Here is a 17,474-nt window from a genome sequence, read left to right on the forward strand (position 1 = left end):
CCATAGGTGCAATTTTGGCCTTTTAAAAATTAGTGTCCTTAGACTTTTACTGACTAATCTCTATTCAGACTGTGCACGTGAGATATCATGTTCCTGATTAGCTAGAATTTGAGGTATTAGCCACTGGCACATTTTCCTTGGACCAAATGCGTATACCTCTCATAAAAAAATTTTTTTACTGAACTGTATAGACATATCTCACTTGTTTATGTGTCAGATTCCATTCCCATCTGGGCATGAGCCCATCCCATATGTGTCCTGTGTGGGCAGAAAAGGAGAAGCTGAGAGGTGACTTCCTCCTGTCCTCCCATAGGTACAGGTTCCCAGGCCGTAACTCCGAGGAAGATGAACAAATAAAGAAGTAAGTGGACTGTGGCACAAAGAAAAGGCCCCTTCGTTCAAAATGGTATCTTTGAGGCTTCTGATTCAAAGTGCAGATTTCTCATTTGCACACCACTTGGGCTTTCCACTAGGGGCAGAGGGTTGGGATTGGAGTGGTGGCAGAGGACACAGCTGTGTTTTGGTTGTGGACTCTCAGGGATGACAGGGAGGGCTGTGTGTACAAAATCAGTTCCTTCTTGTTACCTATCCCAGTGAGAATATTGGAGAATTATCTTTCAGAAGCTTCTAGTCATGGCTGGTGAAGATCACTCTGCCTGCAGGAGTCTCCTCCTGCTTCCCAACTTGCAAGTGTGCATATAGCAGTCCTTGCAGAAAGGGGCTATTGGAGGCCCAGGATAGGGAGGGCAGGCACTCACTCTTCTTGTCACCAATCTGCCCACAGCACCCTTTGTTCCATCTTCACCATGTGGATGGACTGCTACCCTGCAGATTTCCGAGAGCCCCAGAACCGACACCCGGTGAAAGAACTTACCCACTATGCCATGCTCCACATGCCCTCCTCAGATCTGGTCCTCAATCTCCACGTTCATCTGGATGAGCTGGAGGAGACCGGGATGAATGAGACCAAGAAACAGAGGAAGAAGTCCCTGTGTGGTCACCTCAGAGCTTGTGAGTAGGGATGGCGCTTGGGCCTCTAGGGTTGAGCCTAATTGCCTGAGAGCCCTTATTACCCCCCAGGTTGTAAGAATGTCTTTTTATGATACTATCTGCCAGGCAGTGTTGGTTCTATTGGTGAAAGCACTTTCTTTCTTGGGAAAGACCTTACCTTCTCATCAGTGTTCAGTCCAAAGTAAACTTGTACAGCTTCCTCCATTAGAGCCTCATGGAAATTGAACTCCACGTGAACATCCTGAATCCACTGTCAAACTCCTTTACCTATTTCTCTTTCTCAGGCTTTGGCCGCCATAGAGCAGCTTCTGCTGACCACCCAAGAGAGAAGCCGTCGGTGATGTCAGGGATGGTGATGGATGGAGATCTGCAGCCATCACTGGACTCCACAAAGCATGTGCATGTAGAGGGGTTGCATGCATTTGCAGTGAGGCCCCAACGGGTTGTGAGTCCTGTGGATAAGACACTCGTTCCGAACCCCACATGTGACAGAGCTGAACTTGTAGGGACCCCAAAGCAAGAAGAAAGTAATAGTGATTGTCTTCCTCTGACTTTCACAGTCACTCCAGATCAGCTCAAAAAGGGTCAAATCAGCACTCCCCCTGGTGTGCTGGAGGGAGTAGCACACGTGGGGCTGATGGAAAATGTCCCCAGTCTGTGCTCAGGGGAACCAATAACTGAGGTCCCAAAGTTAGATGCAGCTCAGGAAAGTGAATCTGTCCTCAAAAAATATCTGGACAAATCTGTCCTGATGCAGCAGAACCAATCTCCAACTGAGAAATTAGAATCTTCCTCTCCAGCAATTGCAGGAGCAACTCCAATCATTCATGAGGAGGCAGATCCCTTGGAGGATTCTGAGGCAGAATTTATGTTTGAAGGCAACTTAGAAGCCGACCTAGACTTAGAGCTTCCTTCCCCTCTCCCTGGGGTTATCTCTCTTTTTCTTTTTGTCCTGATTGTTGTAAAATGTGCATTCTTTTTATTCTTCTAAATTTATTAAATATATATGTTTATGTTGTACAATTTATGGAGGCTAAATGCTGTGGTTTGTTTTCTTATACATTCTGATGTCCCAGACACATGAGTCCTGAGTAAAGGCAAAAGAGTGACCTGGAGCTGTCCAAGAGCACTTACTGGCTATGAAGGGACCCAACCCATGCTTGCATGGGGTGATCAGGCTAATACTAAAGTTCTAGGACATAGCAAACCAGATATCCTTGAAAATGTTCTGTATGTGGGACTTTCTTCCATTAGTGAATTCAAGTCTGTACGCACACCCATTTTACTCTGTGCAAATATGTAAGGACATTTCACCTCAAAATACCACCAAAATGTTTCTTTGAGGGAAAAGTATTTGACAGAATACATAGGAAATAGGTAACAGCCATCATCAGTAGAAGACAGAAGACTTAGCCAGAGGGACAAAGACATGCCAGGTGTCCTGTAGACAAATCTGAAAGACTTATCCAATGAGCCAGCAAAAGTCAGGAACTCATAGCATGGTTGAAGTTACATGTTTAAGCATGGAACAAAAAGTGAGCAGGAGCTTAAGGCCGTGAGTTCAAATTCCACTACTGGCACAAAAGATGAAGACATGTAGACATGAAATGTGGGCAATGGTAGCTTTAAACCATGGAAACAGAAAAACATACAAATGGGAATATTACATATTTAAGCAAAAAGGCCAGACTTATAATCAACCATTGGTGAGTAGGTGTGGGCCTGTTTATGTTCTATGGGAGCATGTGGAATAATTTATGAAACACCAAATAGATTCCAAGTAGCCAAATGTGGATCAGGATGAGGTGGTACTATGTAGTGAGTTGTGGAAGAATAGGATATACATCTTAGATATCCATATACATTTTTCTAAATGGAGTTGTCAGGGATTTCTCAGTCTTCCTGTCTGTCTTTCTGTGTTTGTCTGTCTCTGTCTCTATTTCTCTCAGTCTCTGTTTCTGTCTCTCTCTTGTGTCTGTCTCTTTTTCTGTATCTGTCTCTGTCTCTCTCTCTCTCTCTCTCTCGCGCGCGCGCTTTTCTTCTCTCCGTTTGGTTGTGGAGCTGGAACTCATGTTGTGGACACTGTTTTTGAGCTTTTTTTGCACAAGGCTAATGCTCTTCCACTTACAGTCACAGCTCCCCTTCCATTTTTTGGTGCTTAATTGGAGAGAAGAGTCTCATGGACTTTCCTGCCTGATCTGGCTTGGAACCATGATCCTTGGATTTAGCCTCTTGACTAGCTAGCAGCAAAGGAGAGATCCACAGCATCCAGTCAGGAATCTTTTTTAAACCTGATTTTCTAAGAAATCACATAAATATTTCATAGCAAAGGTTTGAAGTCTGACTTCAATGTGACAAGAAAAGAATTTTGTCAGCCTGAGACAATTGAAGATCCTGGAGTATTGTTTGTTGTTGTTTGAGTCTGGAACCCAGACATATACAAGCGACTGAAGTACTACACCATTAGCTTTACAATCTGAGTCTAGGGATTCAAGTTTATATAAAATGTTAGCTCTCCATCATGCATACCTCTGAGATATGGTACATAACTTCTGCATTTCTATTGGTGTTTTGAAAACGATGCTATTTATATAAGTGTTGTTTTGTAAATCTGGTGGTAGAGCTGCACACTTCTAATCAATCAGAGCAACTGGAAAGACAGAAGTGAGGAACTTGAAATTGAATGCCAGCCGGAGGCCAAAACTCACCAATTGGTCTGAAAAATAATTGTAAACAAACACCCCAGGCAAAACCCAAGTCACAGAGTAATACCTGTGTACTAAAACATTTTTGGGCAAAATGCTTATAGAACATTGATTATCAATATATAAATATATATTGTGTGTACATATACCATTGATTAAAATAGATTAATATATATTTGAGTGTGTGTGAGTGTGTGTGTATGTGTATTTACAAAGTGAACGTAAGGAAATTCAGCAAACTCAGTATGAAAAAGGCGCTGTGAGCTGGCCACCTGAGGTAGAGGCCTGTGATCTTTGTGACTTACGAATCTGGGTTCTGAGTTTCAGGAACTCTCAACCCCAAGGCCTTAGATTTTGAGACAAGGCCTCATCTCCTCTGAAGCAGCACGTGGAAGAATGACCGGGAAGAATGAGACCAAGAAACAGAGGAAGAAGTCCCTGTGTGGTCACCTCAGAGCTTGTGAGTAGGGATGGCTCCTGGGCTTCTAGGGATGGTCCTAATTGCCCGAGAGCCCTTATTAACCCCAGGTTGTAAGAATGCCTTTGTATCATATTCTCTGCCAGGCAGTGTTTGTTCTATTGGTGAAAGCACTTGGGCTTATCCACTGTTGGGAAAGACCTTACCTTCTCATCAGTGTTCAGTCCAAAGTAAACTTGTACAGCTTCCTCCATTAGAGCCTCATGGAAATTGAACTCCACGTGCACATCCTGAATCCACTGTCAAACTCCTTTACCTATTTCTCTTTCTCAGGCTTTGGCCGCCATAGAGCAGCTTCTCCTGACCTCCTAAGAAAGAAGCCGTCGGTGATGTCAGGGATGGTGATGGATGGAGATCTGGAGCCATCACTGGACTCCACAAAGCATGTGCATGTAGAGGGGTTGCATGCATTTGCAGTGAGGCCCCAACGGGTTGTGAGTCCTGTGGATAAGACACTGGTTGTGAACCCCACATGTGACAGAGCTGAACCTGTAGGGACCCCAAAGAAAGAAGAAGGTAATAGTGATTGTCTTCTTCTGACTTTCACAGTCAGTCCAGATCAGCTCAAAAAGGGTCAAATCAGCACTCCCCCTGGTGTGCTGGAGGGAGTAGCACACGTGGGGCTGATGGAAAATGTCCCCAGTCTGTGCTCAGGTGAACCAATAACTGAGGTCCAAACCTTAGATGCAGCTCAGGAAAGTGAATCTGTCCTCACTGAACATCTGGACAAATCTGTCCTACTGCAGCATAGCCAGTCTCCAACAGAGAAGTTAGAATCTGCCTCTCCGGCAATTGCAGGAGCAACTCCAATCATTCATGAGGAGGCAGATCCCTTGGAGGATTCTGAGGCAGAATTTATGTTTGAAGGCAACTTAGAAGCCGACCTAGACTTAGAGCTTCTTTCCCCTCTCCCTGGGGATATCTCTCTTTTTCTTTTTGTCCTGATTGTTGTAAAATGTTCATTCTTTTTATTCTTCTAAATTTATTAAAATATGTTTGTGTATGTTGTACAATTTATGGATCCTAAATACTGTGGGTTTTTTTTTTTTTTTGATCAAGTCGTGGGCCTGAACTCTGGGCCTGGGCACTGTCCCTCAGCTCTTCAGCTCAAGGCTAGCGCTCTACCACTTGAGCCACACAGTACCACTTCTGGCTTTTTTCTTTTTTGCTTATGTGGTGCTGAGGAATAGAACCCAGGGCCTCATGCATGCAAGGCAAGTGCTCTACCACTGAGCTACCTTCCCAGTCCCAATATTGTGGGTTTTTAAATGTACAATCTGGCCAGGCGCTGGTGGCTCTCGCCTGTAATCCTTGCTATACAGGAGGCTGAGATCTGAGGATCGCGGTTCACAGCCAGCCCAGGCAGGAGAGACGGTGAGACTCCTATCTCCAGTAAACCACCAGAAAACCAGAAGTGGCGCTGTAGCTCAAGTGGTAGAGCGCTCGCCTTGAGCTGAAGAGCTGAGGGACAGCGCCCAGGCCCAGAGTTCAAGCCCCACGACCCACAAAAAAAACAAAAATAAAATAAAATAAAATAAATGTACAATCTGATGTCCCAGACACCTGGGTCCTAAGTGGGGGCAAAACACAGTGACCTGGAGCTGTCCAAGAGCCCTTTCTGGCTATCCAGGGAACTACTCAAAACACTGTGGATGGCAAGGAACCCAGTCCATGTCTGCATGGGGTGATGGGGCCACTACTAAAATTCTAGGACATAGCAAACCAGATGTCCTTGCAAGTTGTTATGTCTATTGAGACAAATACCAGGCTAAATGTACTGAATGGATGACCTTCTTCCATTAGTGAATTCAAGTCTGTTTGCACACCCATTTTACTCTGTGCAAATATGTAAGAAAATTTCACCGCAAAATGACATGAAAAGCTATATTGGGGGAAAAGTAGTGGACAAAATACATCGGCATTAGGTATACTGAAAAGTAAAAGCCATCATCAGTGGAAGAAAGAACACTTACTCAGAGGGACTTACTCAGAGGACATGGCAGGTGTCCTGGCTCATCGCAATTATTCTATCTTCCAGACTGCCCTGTCCTTCCTCAGGAAGGAGGTTCAAATCAGCCCCCATAGACAAATGTGAAAGACTTATTCACTGAGCCAGCAAAAGTCAGGAACTTGTAGCATTGTTCAAGTTGTATGTTTAAGCACTGAACAAGAAATAAGCAAGAGCTCAAGGCCCTGAGTTCAAACTCCACTACTGGCACAAAAGATAAAGACATCTAATCCTGGAATGTATGCAATGGTAGCTTTAATCCAAGGGAAAAGAGATGTATAGAAATGGGAAAATTACATATTAGTTTAAGCAAAAAGGCCAGACTTATACATTAGGTCCAAATATGAAATAGAAAAAAGAAATGTAGTTTCCCCGCACACATCAACTCCTGGCCATCAATTTCATCAAATAGGCACAATGCTGGGTTTGAATGATTAATTGCTCTTAATACTAGAAACTCAAAATATCTCTAACCCTCAAAAAGAAAGAACTGCTCAAGTGGCAGAGCACCAGCCAAGAGCAGAAACAACTGAAGTGAGAGCAGGAAATTCATGACCCACTACCTGCATAAGAAAACAGCAAAGAAGCCTGCAGACAACAGCTGCTATGCTAAGGCTGAGTCTTGTCTCTCTGGGGATCAGGACATGTAGTATTATTTTTCTATCTCCACCTACTTCAACCTGAACACTAAAATGAGTCACTAAAATGAGCCTCTTTTGAGACTGTGTGTAACTCTCTTTTGTGAAATACCCTATAATGTTAATCCCATGTATCTCAAGGACCAGTGATGTTTGGCTCAATGGGTAGATGCTAGCCTTGAGCAGAAAAGCTCAGCAATAATGCTAAGGCACTGCATTAAAGACCCAGTGCCGACATGCCAAAGAACCTATGCATTACACACATTTCTCAATGGCTTAATGAGTTTTCCATATGTTTAAGGGTAGGGTTTATTTCTTTTTAGTTAAATGAGATAATTCCTAGTCATATATTCCAAGTTTCATGGTTCCATTCTGCCTTTTTTTTCTTCAAAAATGCTCTGGAGATAAGGACCATTTCTAAAATATGTGTTAAAGCAAAGCAGATTTTTTTCTTCATGAATCAAAGCATTTTATGTGGGTGGTCCATGTGTGCATTATTGAAACCATATACAGCTATATTTGAAAAGATGATGCAGCTGACCATGGAGATGGTATGGAGATATGATTGGCTTAACTGTAGAATAACCCATTGGTGAGTGGGGGTGTGGCTGTTCATGTTCTATGGGAGCATGTGGAATGATTTATAGAACACCAAATAGATTCCAGCTAGCCAAATGCGGATCAGGATGATGTGGTACTCTGTAGTGAATTGTGAAAGAATAGGAAAAACATCTTCGATATCCAGATACATTTTCTGAATGGAGTTATGAGGGATTTCTCTCTGTCTGTCTGTCTGTGTTTGGTCGTGGAGCTTTAACTCATGTGGGCACTGTCTCTGAGCTCTTTTTTCCCAAGGCTAATACCCTCCTACTTTGAGTCACAGCTTCCCTTCCAATTTTCTGGTGCCCTGGGTCCTGTGTCACTAGATAAAATAAACTAGTGTCTAAGGCCTTCCAGAGGGCTTTGTGTTCCCAGGGCTGTGGGAGGAAGAGGGTGGGGCCTCTCCACCCCGCCCCTAACCCCGCCCCTACCCGCCCCGCGGAGAGGAGCTGGGGAGGACGCCTTCCCTAGTGGCCCAGCCGAGCCACAGCCCCGCCCCTCCCCGCCCAGCCTGAAGTCCCGCCCCTCCCGCCCCGGAAGCCGGGTCTGCTCCTCTCCCGACGCCGATGGTGCTGGGCTCCTTGTGGTCCCGCGGCCCTTATAGTTCGGTTGTGGCGCCCGGGCGGAAAGTTGAAGCGGACGGATTGTGGCCGGCGATGGGCTTGGGGTGAGTGGAGGCGGCGGCGGCCTGAGGGTCGCGTTTAATCGGTAGCAGGGATACAGGCGAAGGGTGAGGTGAGAAGAGCCGCGCAGGCCCAGCGCCCGGCCATCGCGGCCTCCCCGCGCCGGCTCTGGGGCGCCATTCCCGGGGTCCCTGCGCTCCGCGACCCGGGACTGCCGAGCGCTGTGTGAACAGCCCCGTTTCGCCCCGTTTTAGGCCCCTCTCTCCCCGCTTTCCTCAGGAGGGACTTCCCGGTCTCGGATTCTTTTCGCTGATTTTAGAGGTTGATTGTCGGTTGTTGGGGGGGGGAGGGCACCTCCCGTCGCCGTCCGTATGGAAGCACATTTGCAGCCAGACGTCTGCCCGGGAGAAGGCTGACAGGTAGCTGCGGCCTCCGCGGCGGCTGCGACACTCAGACGAGGCCCACGCTTTGAGGCTCGCCCCCTGAGGGGTTTGGTTTTGTTCTAGCGCTGGTTCTGGGGCCTTGAACTCAGGGCCTGAGCCCGTCCCTGAGCTCAAGGCTAGCGCCCTACCACTGGAGCCACACTTGCACATCCCGTGTTCTTTGGTAGGTTAATGGAGATTTAAAAAAAAAGAAAATCTCAAGGACTAGGATTCCTGGCAGGCCTGGCTTCGAACCACCATCTTCACCTCTCAGCCTCCTGATAAGATTACCAGCGTGAAAAAAAAAAAAAAGATTACCAGCGTGAGCCGCTGATGCAGGCCTTAGCTGGAGGTTGTTCTGTAGAGCTGCTGAGACACTTCAATCACTTTTCTTCAAGCATCCATCCAACACCGTGTTCTGTCACACACAGAGAACATGACTGAAGAGCGAAGCAGCAGGGCAGCAGGGCTGTTTAAAGCGGTGCTGCTACGACATTTTTAACAGGGTTATGTTGAACAAACAACTTTAATGAGGCAGAGATGAGGGAGACAAATTTAAATTTTTCTATCAAACTAGTTAAACATTTGGGACTTCTCAGGAGTGAATTTTTTTTTCTGGTTAACCTATTGATGTGGAAATCTGAACTCCTATTTGAAACATATCTATGTCTATTATGTGGTTTTAAAAAAAGAACCGCTTTTGCTGTTTAACCTGTGTTCCTAAACCCCCTGTTTAAAACATTGTTGTCAGTCAGGTTTAATTCTAGTTACTTAGCAGGCTGAGACCTAGAGGATCACATCTCAAATCCAACCTAGATGGAATCCTAGAGATTCCCATCTTAGTACTGGCACACTCACAAAATTTAAAATAATCCTATGCACAAAAATAAAGAAATAACAAATACAGAGACCCACTAATGTGGATACAATTTGTTGATCCTTTGTTAAGAAACTATAGTGTGCTGGGCACCAGTAGCTCAAGCCTATAATCCTAGCTACTTAGGAGGCTGAGATCTGAAGAGTTCAAAGCCAGCCCAGGAGCCTGGCGCCGGTGGCTCACACTTGTAATCCTAACTACTCAGGAGGCTGAGATCTCATGATCAAGGTTCAAAGCTAGCCCAGGCAGGAAAGTCTGTGAGACTCATCTCCAATGAAGTACCAGAAAACCAGAAGAGTGGCTATGGCTCAAAGTGGTAGAACTCTAGGCTTAAGTGAAAAAGCTCAGGGACAGCGCCAGGCCCTGAATTCAAGCTCTACCACGGAAAGGAAAGGAAAGAAGGGCAAAGGGAAGGAAAGGAGAGAGAAACTGTAGTCTGTTGACACAATGAAATAGCATGTAGTTACAAATAAATGACCCAGCTAAAAAAAAAATACATAACTAAGAAAAGTGGGTTATAGGACTATATGTGTATACTTCGTACAACTCCATATTCACATTGCTTGTGTCCTATACAATTGTGGAAGACTTTAGGTAGATGTAAAAACATTATACAAGGTTAATGTTCACTGTTTGTTTTTTGGAATTCATTTCAAAATGTTGAACAATAGCCAGACTGCTTGCTGGTACAATGCCCAAGCACGGATGTGTGAAATTGTAAAATTCAAATTATAAGGGAGCTGTTGGAAACTTAGAACATAGTGGTTCACAAGAGCCAAATTACATTTTATTTATATATTTATTTAATTTTACTTTGAGGCTGCTATTGGGGCTTGTATTCAGGGCTTCATGCTTTCCCTCAACTTGCTGGTTCATGACTGATGAGCAGACTGGCTCCAAAATGAAAGCCTCTGACCTTAGCTTCCTGAGTATCTAGTATTACAGGCCACCAGCATTAAGCTATAGTGTGTGTGTGTGTGTGTGTGTGTGTGTGTGTGTGTGTGTGTGTGTGTGTGTGTGTGTGTGTGTGTGTGTGTGTGTGTGTGTGTGTGTATCTCTCTCTCTTCCCCCCCTCTATATATGTATATATACATAAATGTATATATGTAAGTATATATGTATATTTATATAAATAAATACATATTTTATATAAAAATTGAAAGTTGGAAGTAAGGCCTACCTTTAATGCTTTTTCCCACTGGTAATAAGGTAGCCCTTGATTCACAGGTGTAGATAGTGTGTTTTGAGTGTGTCTGGGAGTGGTCTTCCCAGTGAATTAGGCTGCTGTCTTCTGTCTTCTTTCTCCCAGAATTCTCTGCAGATTGACCTATATAGGGGTCACCTTGCCTTATTTCTGGAAAATTGGTTACAGTTATGGTGAAAAGATACTGCTTTCCTTCTGTGACACTTCTTTTTTTTTCCCCACAGCATTTCACTATTTGTAGCTTGTTGTCTGCATTCTGACTGGGCTCGCTTGGATTCTGTTCACCATGCCAACAGTGGTGGTGATGGACGTGTCCCTCTCCATGACTCGGCCTGTGTCAATCGAGGGGTCTGAGGAATACCAGCGGAAGCACCTTGCAGCCCATGGGTTGACAATGCTGTTTGAGCACATGGCCACAAACTACAAGCTTGAATTCACAGCATTAGTGGTTTTCTCATCGCTTTGGGAGCTGATGGTCCCCTTCACAAGAGATTATAACACCCTGCAGGTACAAAAAGGAATAAAGACCCAAGTTGATTGGAAAGAAAGCAGTATGATAATAGTGTACTGATTTTAGACCTTAGAATTATTTAATACTAAATATACAGGCACTTAACATGCACAGCTATAAAGCATAATGCATAACCAATAGGTCCTAGGCCTTTCTTTTGTAAAGCTATGAGGTAGAGAAAGAGGTCATGGGGGCTGCGAAGGTGGCTCACTGGTAAAGTGCTTGCCTCGCATTCATGAGGCCCTGGGTTCGATTCCTCAGCACCACATAAGCAGAGAAAGGTCATGTCCATTTTCTGGAATTCTTAGGAAAGGTGAAGATTTCAGCATACCATGCTTCAGTCCCTAAATTCAACATTTTTTGCCATTCTGCTGTTTTCTACTTTCTCATACAATTTTAAGGTAATGAAAAATAGCCCTTATTAAAAGACACACACACACACACAATTTCTTCTAGAAAGTTCAGAATGATGCTTAGATATTATTGATGCCAAGATATTATTTTTTATCTTTTTCTTCCTTTTTTCCATCCTGGGGCTTGAATTCAGGACCTGGGCGTTATCCTTGAAATTTTTGCTCAAGGTTGGCACTCTACCACTTGAGCCATAGCTCCACTTCCAACTTTTTTGCTGGTTGATTGAGATAAGAGTCTCATGGACTTTCCTGCCCAAGGTGGTGTCAAATGTCGTTAGATCTCAGCCTCCTGAGTAGCTAGGATTACAGGAATGAGCTACTAGTACCCAGCTCAATGTTGTCATTTTAAAATCTTAATAGGTATTGTCTTTCAAAGATATTTTTCTGAGATAAGCCAGATGTCTTTTTTTTTTTCAAATTCTTTATTGTGATTAAGTGATTACATAATTTTCCAAATTTCACTGTATTTCGAGATAGTGATGCTTAGTTAAAATCACAAACACATTCTAATTTCATGGGGCAAGTTGTCTGTCGTGATCTATAATATTTATGAGTTCTATGAGCTAGCCAGATGTCTTTAAACCATTAATATCTCCTATAGTTCTTAGCACAGTGTCTTGGCCAGTGAGTAGACAATAAGTGTTTCTGAAATTAAACTGAGCAATTAAATAATTGTTGGGCAATTTGGAAATGCAGGATTAATGCAGTTTGAATTCTTAGTAATTTTTTTGTTGTTGTCTGTCGTGGGCCTTGAACTCTGGGCCTGAGCACTGTTCCTCAGTTCTTCAGCTCAAGGCTAGTGCTCTACCACTTGAGCTACAGCGCCACTTCTGGTTTTCTGGTGGTTTATTGGAGATAAGAGTTTCATGGACTTTCCTGCCCCTGCTGGCTTTGAACCGCAATCCTCAGATCTCAGCCTCCTGAGTAGCTAGGATTGCAGGCATGAGCCACTGGCGCCCGGCTGAATTCTTACTAATTTTTATTAAAGCTTTCCTTTTATTATCTTGCATCTTTATGAGACTTAAAAATTTTTTTAATCGTACTATACTGGTGGACTCTTTTGGTGTTACTGAGTCTTGAATTCAGGACCTCATGCTTGGAAGGTAGATGCTCTACCACATGAGTCATACTTCCAACCCTTTTTTGTACTGGGTATTTTCAGATTATAGTCTCAGTTTATGCCCTGGATGGTTTGGGCTTTGATCCTTCCACTTGTGCTTCCCCATGTCAGTGGGGATAACAGGTGTGTGCTACCACACGTAGTCTTTGGTTGAAGTAGAGTCTTGTGAATTTTCTCCCCGGGCCAGCCTCTTAACAGCAATTTCCCAATCTCTGCCTCTCAAAAAGTTAGGATTACAGGCGTAAGCCACCCCACTCTGCTTGTACTGGTTTTCTTATAAGTTATTTAGCTAAAGATTTTTTTGGTGTTTAGCAGTTCTAAAATTTAGAGAATTGCAATGTAATGAATGAGGTGTAAGAGGTAAAAGCAGAAGCTCTGGAGTCAGGCCACTTCTTAAAAATTTCCTCATTTAGGGCTGGGAAGGTGTCTCAGTGGTAGAGCGCATGCCTTGCATGCCAGAGGCCCTGGGTTCGCTTCCTCAGCACCACATAAGCAAAAGAAAAAAAAGCTGAAAGTGGCACTGTGGCTCAAGTGGTAGAGCGTTAGCCTTAAGCTGAAGAGCTGAGGGACAGCGCCCAGGCCCAGAGTTCAGGCCCTATGATCGGGCCCCCCCCAAAAAAAATTCCTCATTTAAAAGTAGGGTGAACAATGGTAGGATGATTAAATCCATGTAAAGTGCAGAGAATGTGTTTAGCAGATTATGGTTAATGGTCCATACATTTTGGTCATTACTTAAAGCTTATTTCATTGTCCATTACAGTTGAGGAAGTCTGTTTTGCTGTGTTTGTGTGTGTGTGTGTGTGTGTGTGTGTGTGTGTGTGTGTGTGTGTGTGTGTGTGTGTGTGTGTGTGTGTGTGTGTGTGTGTGTGTGTGTGTGTGTGTGTGTGTGTGTGTGTGTGTGTGTGTGTGTGTTTTCTGGAACCTATGCTTTGGGGCTTACAGAAACTCAGTGTTTGCTGTATGATACTCAGACTTCGTACAGTTTATATTGTTTCTAATAACAAAACAGCAGAGAATAATGAGCAATTTTTTTCTCGCCCAATAAGGAAGCACTGAGTAACATGGACGATTACGACAAGACATGCCTAGAGTCCGCACTGGTTGGTGTCTGTAACATTGTTCAGCAAGAATGGGGCGGTGCGATCCCTTGCCAGGTAATGCTTAGTTTTTTTTCAATGTCCTTAGTTAATATCATTAACGAGCCAGGCACTAGTGGCTCACACCTGTAACCCTAGCTACTAAGGAGGCTGAAATCCAAGGATTGCTGGTCAAAGCCAGCCCAGGCAGGAAAGTATATGAGCCTCTTATCTCCAATTAACCCAAAAAGAAAAAAAAAAAGTAGAGTTATGACTCAAGTGGTAGAGTGCTAGCCTTGAGCCAAAAAAGCTCAGGGACAATGCACAGGGTCTGAGTTCAAGCTCCAGGACTGGCACCAGCAAGAAAGAAAAAAGGAAGAGAAAATATAGACCCCCCAAACTGGCCTGTAAATCTTAGGTATTCAAGAGGCTGAGATCTGAGGATCTCAGTTTGAAGCTAGCTGAGGCTAGAAAGTCCGTGAGACACTTGTCTCCAGTTAAGTAGCAAAAAGCCAGATGTGGAGCTGTGGCTCAAGTGATGGAGCACTAGCCTTGAATGAAAAAGCTAAAAACGGGCTAGGGAATGTGGTTTAGTGGAAGAGTGTTTGCCTAGGCTGCATGAAGCCCTGGGGACGATTCCTCAATACCACATCAACAGAAAAAGCCAGAAGTGGTGCTGTAGCTCAAGTGGTAGAGTGCTAGCCTTGAGCACAGAGAGACTCAGGGACAACACCCAGACCCTGAGGTTAAGCTACTAGGAGTGCATGTACACATGCATGAGCACATGTGCAAAACATACAAATCATTAACCACTGTAGTGTTGATTTTCCTCAGGCTCTAACCGCCTACGTTATAACTCCACAAACTACATTTTACACTATTTGTACAGTTTTTAAAGAAGGCATTAAATCACTGTAATCGTATCACACGAATTTAAGTCATACTAATGTGTTCAGAAAGCAGACCTATGCGTCGAGGAAAGTATTTTCCTGGTAAATTGATGTACTGAAAATTTATATTGTTTATAGAAAGACAAAAGGCTCACAGTAGAATTTATAACTATTCACTGAAGGACGGATTATAATTTTGTGTGGTAGAATTGTAAACACGGAACAATAGTGTCTATTCTTCATTATCTCAGTGTAGCAGTTATTCAGCAAATTTCTAACCATCTCAACTGAGTTGTCTAAAAAGTGAAGAGTATCATAAAGACTTGCTCTTGTGGGACACCAGTGGCTCACGCCTGTAATCCTAGCTACTCAGAAGACTGGATTTGCGGATCTCCATTGAAAGCCAACCCAGGCAGGAAAGATGAAACTCTCATCTCCAGTTAAACACTAAAAAGTTGGTAGTAGAATTGTGGGCCAAATGGGAGAGTGCTAGCCTTGAGCAGAAAAAGCTAAGGGACAGTACCCAGGCCCTGTGTTCAAGCTCTAGTACCTGCATTTTTGTCTTAAATGCATAAATTCAAAATACATGATTTGGTTTTGTCTATGAGGATGGATGTTAAGGAGAGCAGAGAGAGAGAGAAAGAATGGTAGACACAAACAGTCATAATATTCAATGTACATATTGAAACTGGGACTAGAAAACTTCAGATGGATAAGTTTGGAGTACATAGAAAAATGATAGAAAGGTTGACACTGATCAAAGTGTATTCTACATATCAGTTGACGTTGAATTAAAACTCTGTGGTATAACCAGTTAAAGATAATTTTAGCTGTGGGCCAGTGGCTCACATGTATAATCCAAGTTACTTAGAAGGCTGAGATCTGAGGATCCAGGTTCAAAGTCAGCCCAGCAAGAAAGTCTATGAGGCTCTTATCTCTAATTAACCATCAGAAAACCAGAAGTGCAATTGTGACTCAAAGTGGTAGAGTGCTAGCCTTGAGCAAAAAGAGCTCAGGGATAGCACCCAGGCCCTGAGTTCAAGTACCATGACTGACAAGAGAAAATAAAGACAATTAAAAAAAATAAGCCAGGCATCAGGGGCTCATGCTTTTAATCCTACCTACTCAAGAGGCAGAGATCTGAAGCTCATGGTTTGATGCTAGCCTGGGCAGGAAAGTCTGTGAGACTTTTATCTCCATCTAACCAGTAAAAAGGCAAAAGTAGAGGTGTGGCTCTAGTGGAAGAACACCAGTCTTGAGCAAAATAGTTCACAAATAGAGCCCAGGCCCTGAGTTCAAGCCCCAAGACCGGCACATAAACAAACAAATAAATCACACAGTTTGCTAGATTTTCACAAATGGAAGCATGTATGTATATATATCCTTACTACAAGTAAGACCTAGACCATACCCATCACCCCACAAAGCTCCCTGCACATTCCTGTGGCAGTGAAAGCAAACCTGGGTGGAGCTGTTGGGCATGTGGCTTAATGGATACTTGTCCTCTGCACACAGGTCGTTCTGGTGACGGACGGCTGTCTCGGCATTGGTAGAGGGTCCCTGAGACATTCCCTAGCGACACACAATCAAAGGAGCGACAGCAACAGGTTCCCGCTGCCTTTCCCTTTCCCGTCTAAGATATACATCATGTGCATGGCAAACCTGGAAGAGGTAATGCCTTCTGCTAACTGCTTTTTAGATGGGTTAGGTAAATCCCAGGGCTCGGTTTATTTTTCAGTATATTCAATGAACACTCTTGCGTACGGTATATCATTTAGCTTTGAAAAGACTTGATTTCACATGCTCTTTGACATAACAACACTCACCTCTCCGAGAGTATAGCTGGAGATGCCCATTCTGCTGATGACCATGAAGGGTTGAGATGGTCTTTTTTTTCTGTCCATTCCTCCAGAAATGTTGACAGAGGTATACTTTAGGTTTTTTCTGTTTTGGGGAGGAGGGTTTGGAACGGGGGAACATAGGTCTTTTTGTTTGTTTGTTGAGGTGCTGGTATTGGGGCTTAAAATCAAAGCCTGGATGCTGTCCCTGAGCTTTTTGCTCAAGACTAGCACTCTACCATTTTGAGCCACAGCTCCACTTCTAGCTTTTTTGGTAGTTTAGTGGAGCTGAAGATCTCACAGATTTTACTACTCAGGCTTGGCTTCAAACTGCCATCCTCAGCTCAAACTGCCATCCTCAGCTCTCAACCTCCTGAGTCGCTAGGATTACAGGCATGAGCCACCAGCACCTGGCTTCTGATGTGTTTTATTAAATACTTCCTGCTTTTCCATTGAGTCAGGAATTATTTCACTTTACCTCAGTTTTTCTCTCTATAAAATGCTGATAATTGATGGCTCTTGCCAAACCATGTCAGGAACAGGTTGTAGGGAAGATGCTGTATGGCTGCTAACTGTGGTCTCCTGAGAATCTGCAGAACTACGTATGAATAAAGTACCTCTTGTAACCTTGAGGCAGATTGCAGTAGTTGAGGTAAGAAGGTCCATGAGACTCAGTATCTCCACTAAACTACAAAAAAATCTGGAAGTGGAGTTGTGGCTCAAGTGGTAGAGTGCTAGCCTTGAGCAAAAAGCTCAAGGACAACACCTAGGCTCTGGAATTGAGCCCAGGAACTGGCACACACACAGAACAATTGTTGTGTTCCTTCCTTCTTTATTTGTATTTTTTTTTGGGGGGGTGGGGGTGCGGTCGTGGGGCCTAAACTCTGGGTATGGGCGCTGTCCCTCAGCTCTTCAGCTCAAGGCTAGCACTCTACCACTTGAGCCACAGCACCACTTCCGGCTTTTTTCTTTTTGCTTATGTGGTGCTGAGGAATCGAACCCAGGGCCTCATGCATGCAAGGCAATCGCTCTACCACTGAGCCACCTTCCCAGCCCCTGT

The 17,474-nt window shown here is 44.0% G+C and overlaps 1 protein-coding gene and 1 long non-coding RNA gene across 2 annotated transcripts; both read left to right on the forward strand.

Moving 5' to 3' along the window:
* Positions 1-270: 270 nt before the first annotated feature.
* Positions 271-4,137, forward strand: LOC138803807 (uncharacterized; the record flags this gene model as incomplete). Its single annotated transcript, XM_069987884.1, has 4 exons — positions 271-361; positions 785-1,011; positions 1,296-1,538; positions 4,044-4,137. Coding segments are annotated over 4 exons (614 nt in total), but the record flags the coding sequence as incomplete, so codon positions are not given.
* A 3,874-nt stretch (positions 4,138-8,011) lies between these two features.
* LOC138803806 (uncharacterized) lies at positions 8,012-16,266 on the forward strand. The gene is made up of 4 exons (XR_011365052.1): positions 8,012-8,107; positions 10,791-11,074; positions 13,657-13,764; positions 16,092-16,266. It is a non-coding gene; the product is annotated as an uncharacterized lncRNA (long non-coding RNA).
* Positions 16,267-17,474: the final 1,208 nt, after the last annotated feature.

Source organism: Dipodomys merriami, unplaced genomic scaffold, assembly GCF_024711535.1.
Source record: "Dipodomys merriami isolate MVZ:Mamm:240054 unplaced genomic scaffold, mDipMer1.0.p SCAF_3496, whole genome shotgun sequence".
Classification (NCBI taxonomy): Eukaryota; Metazoa; Chordata; class Mammalia; order Rodentia; family Heteromyidae; genus Dipodomys; species Dipodomys merriami.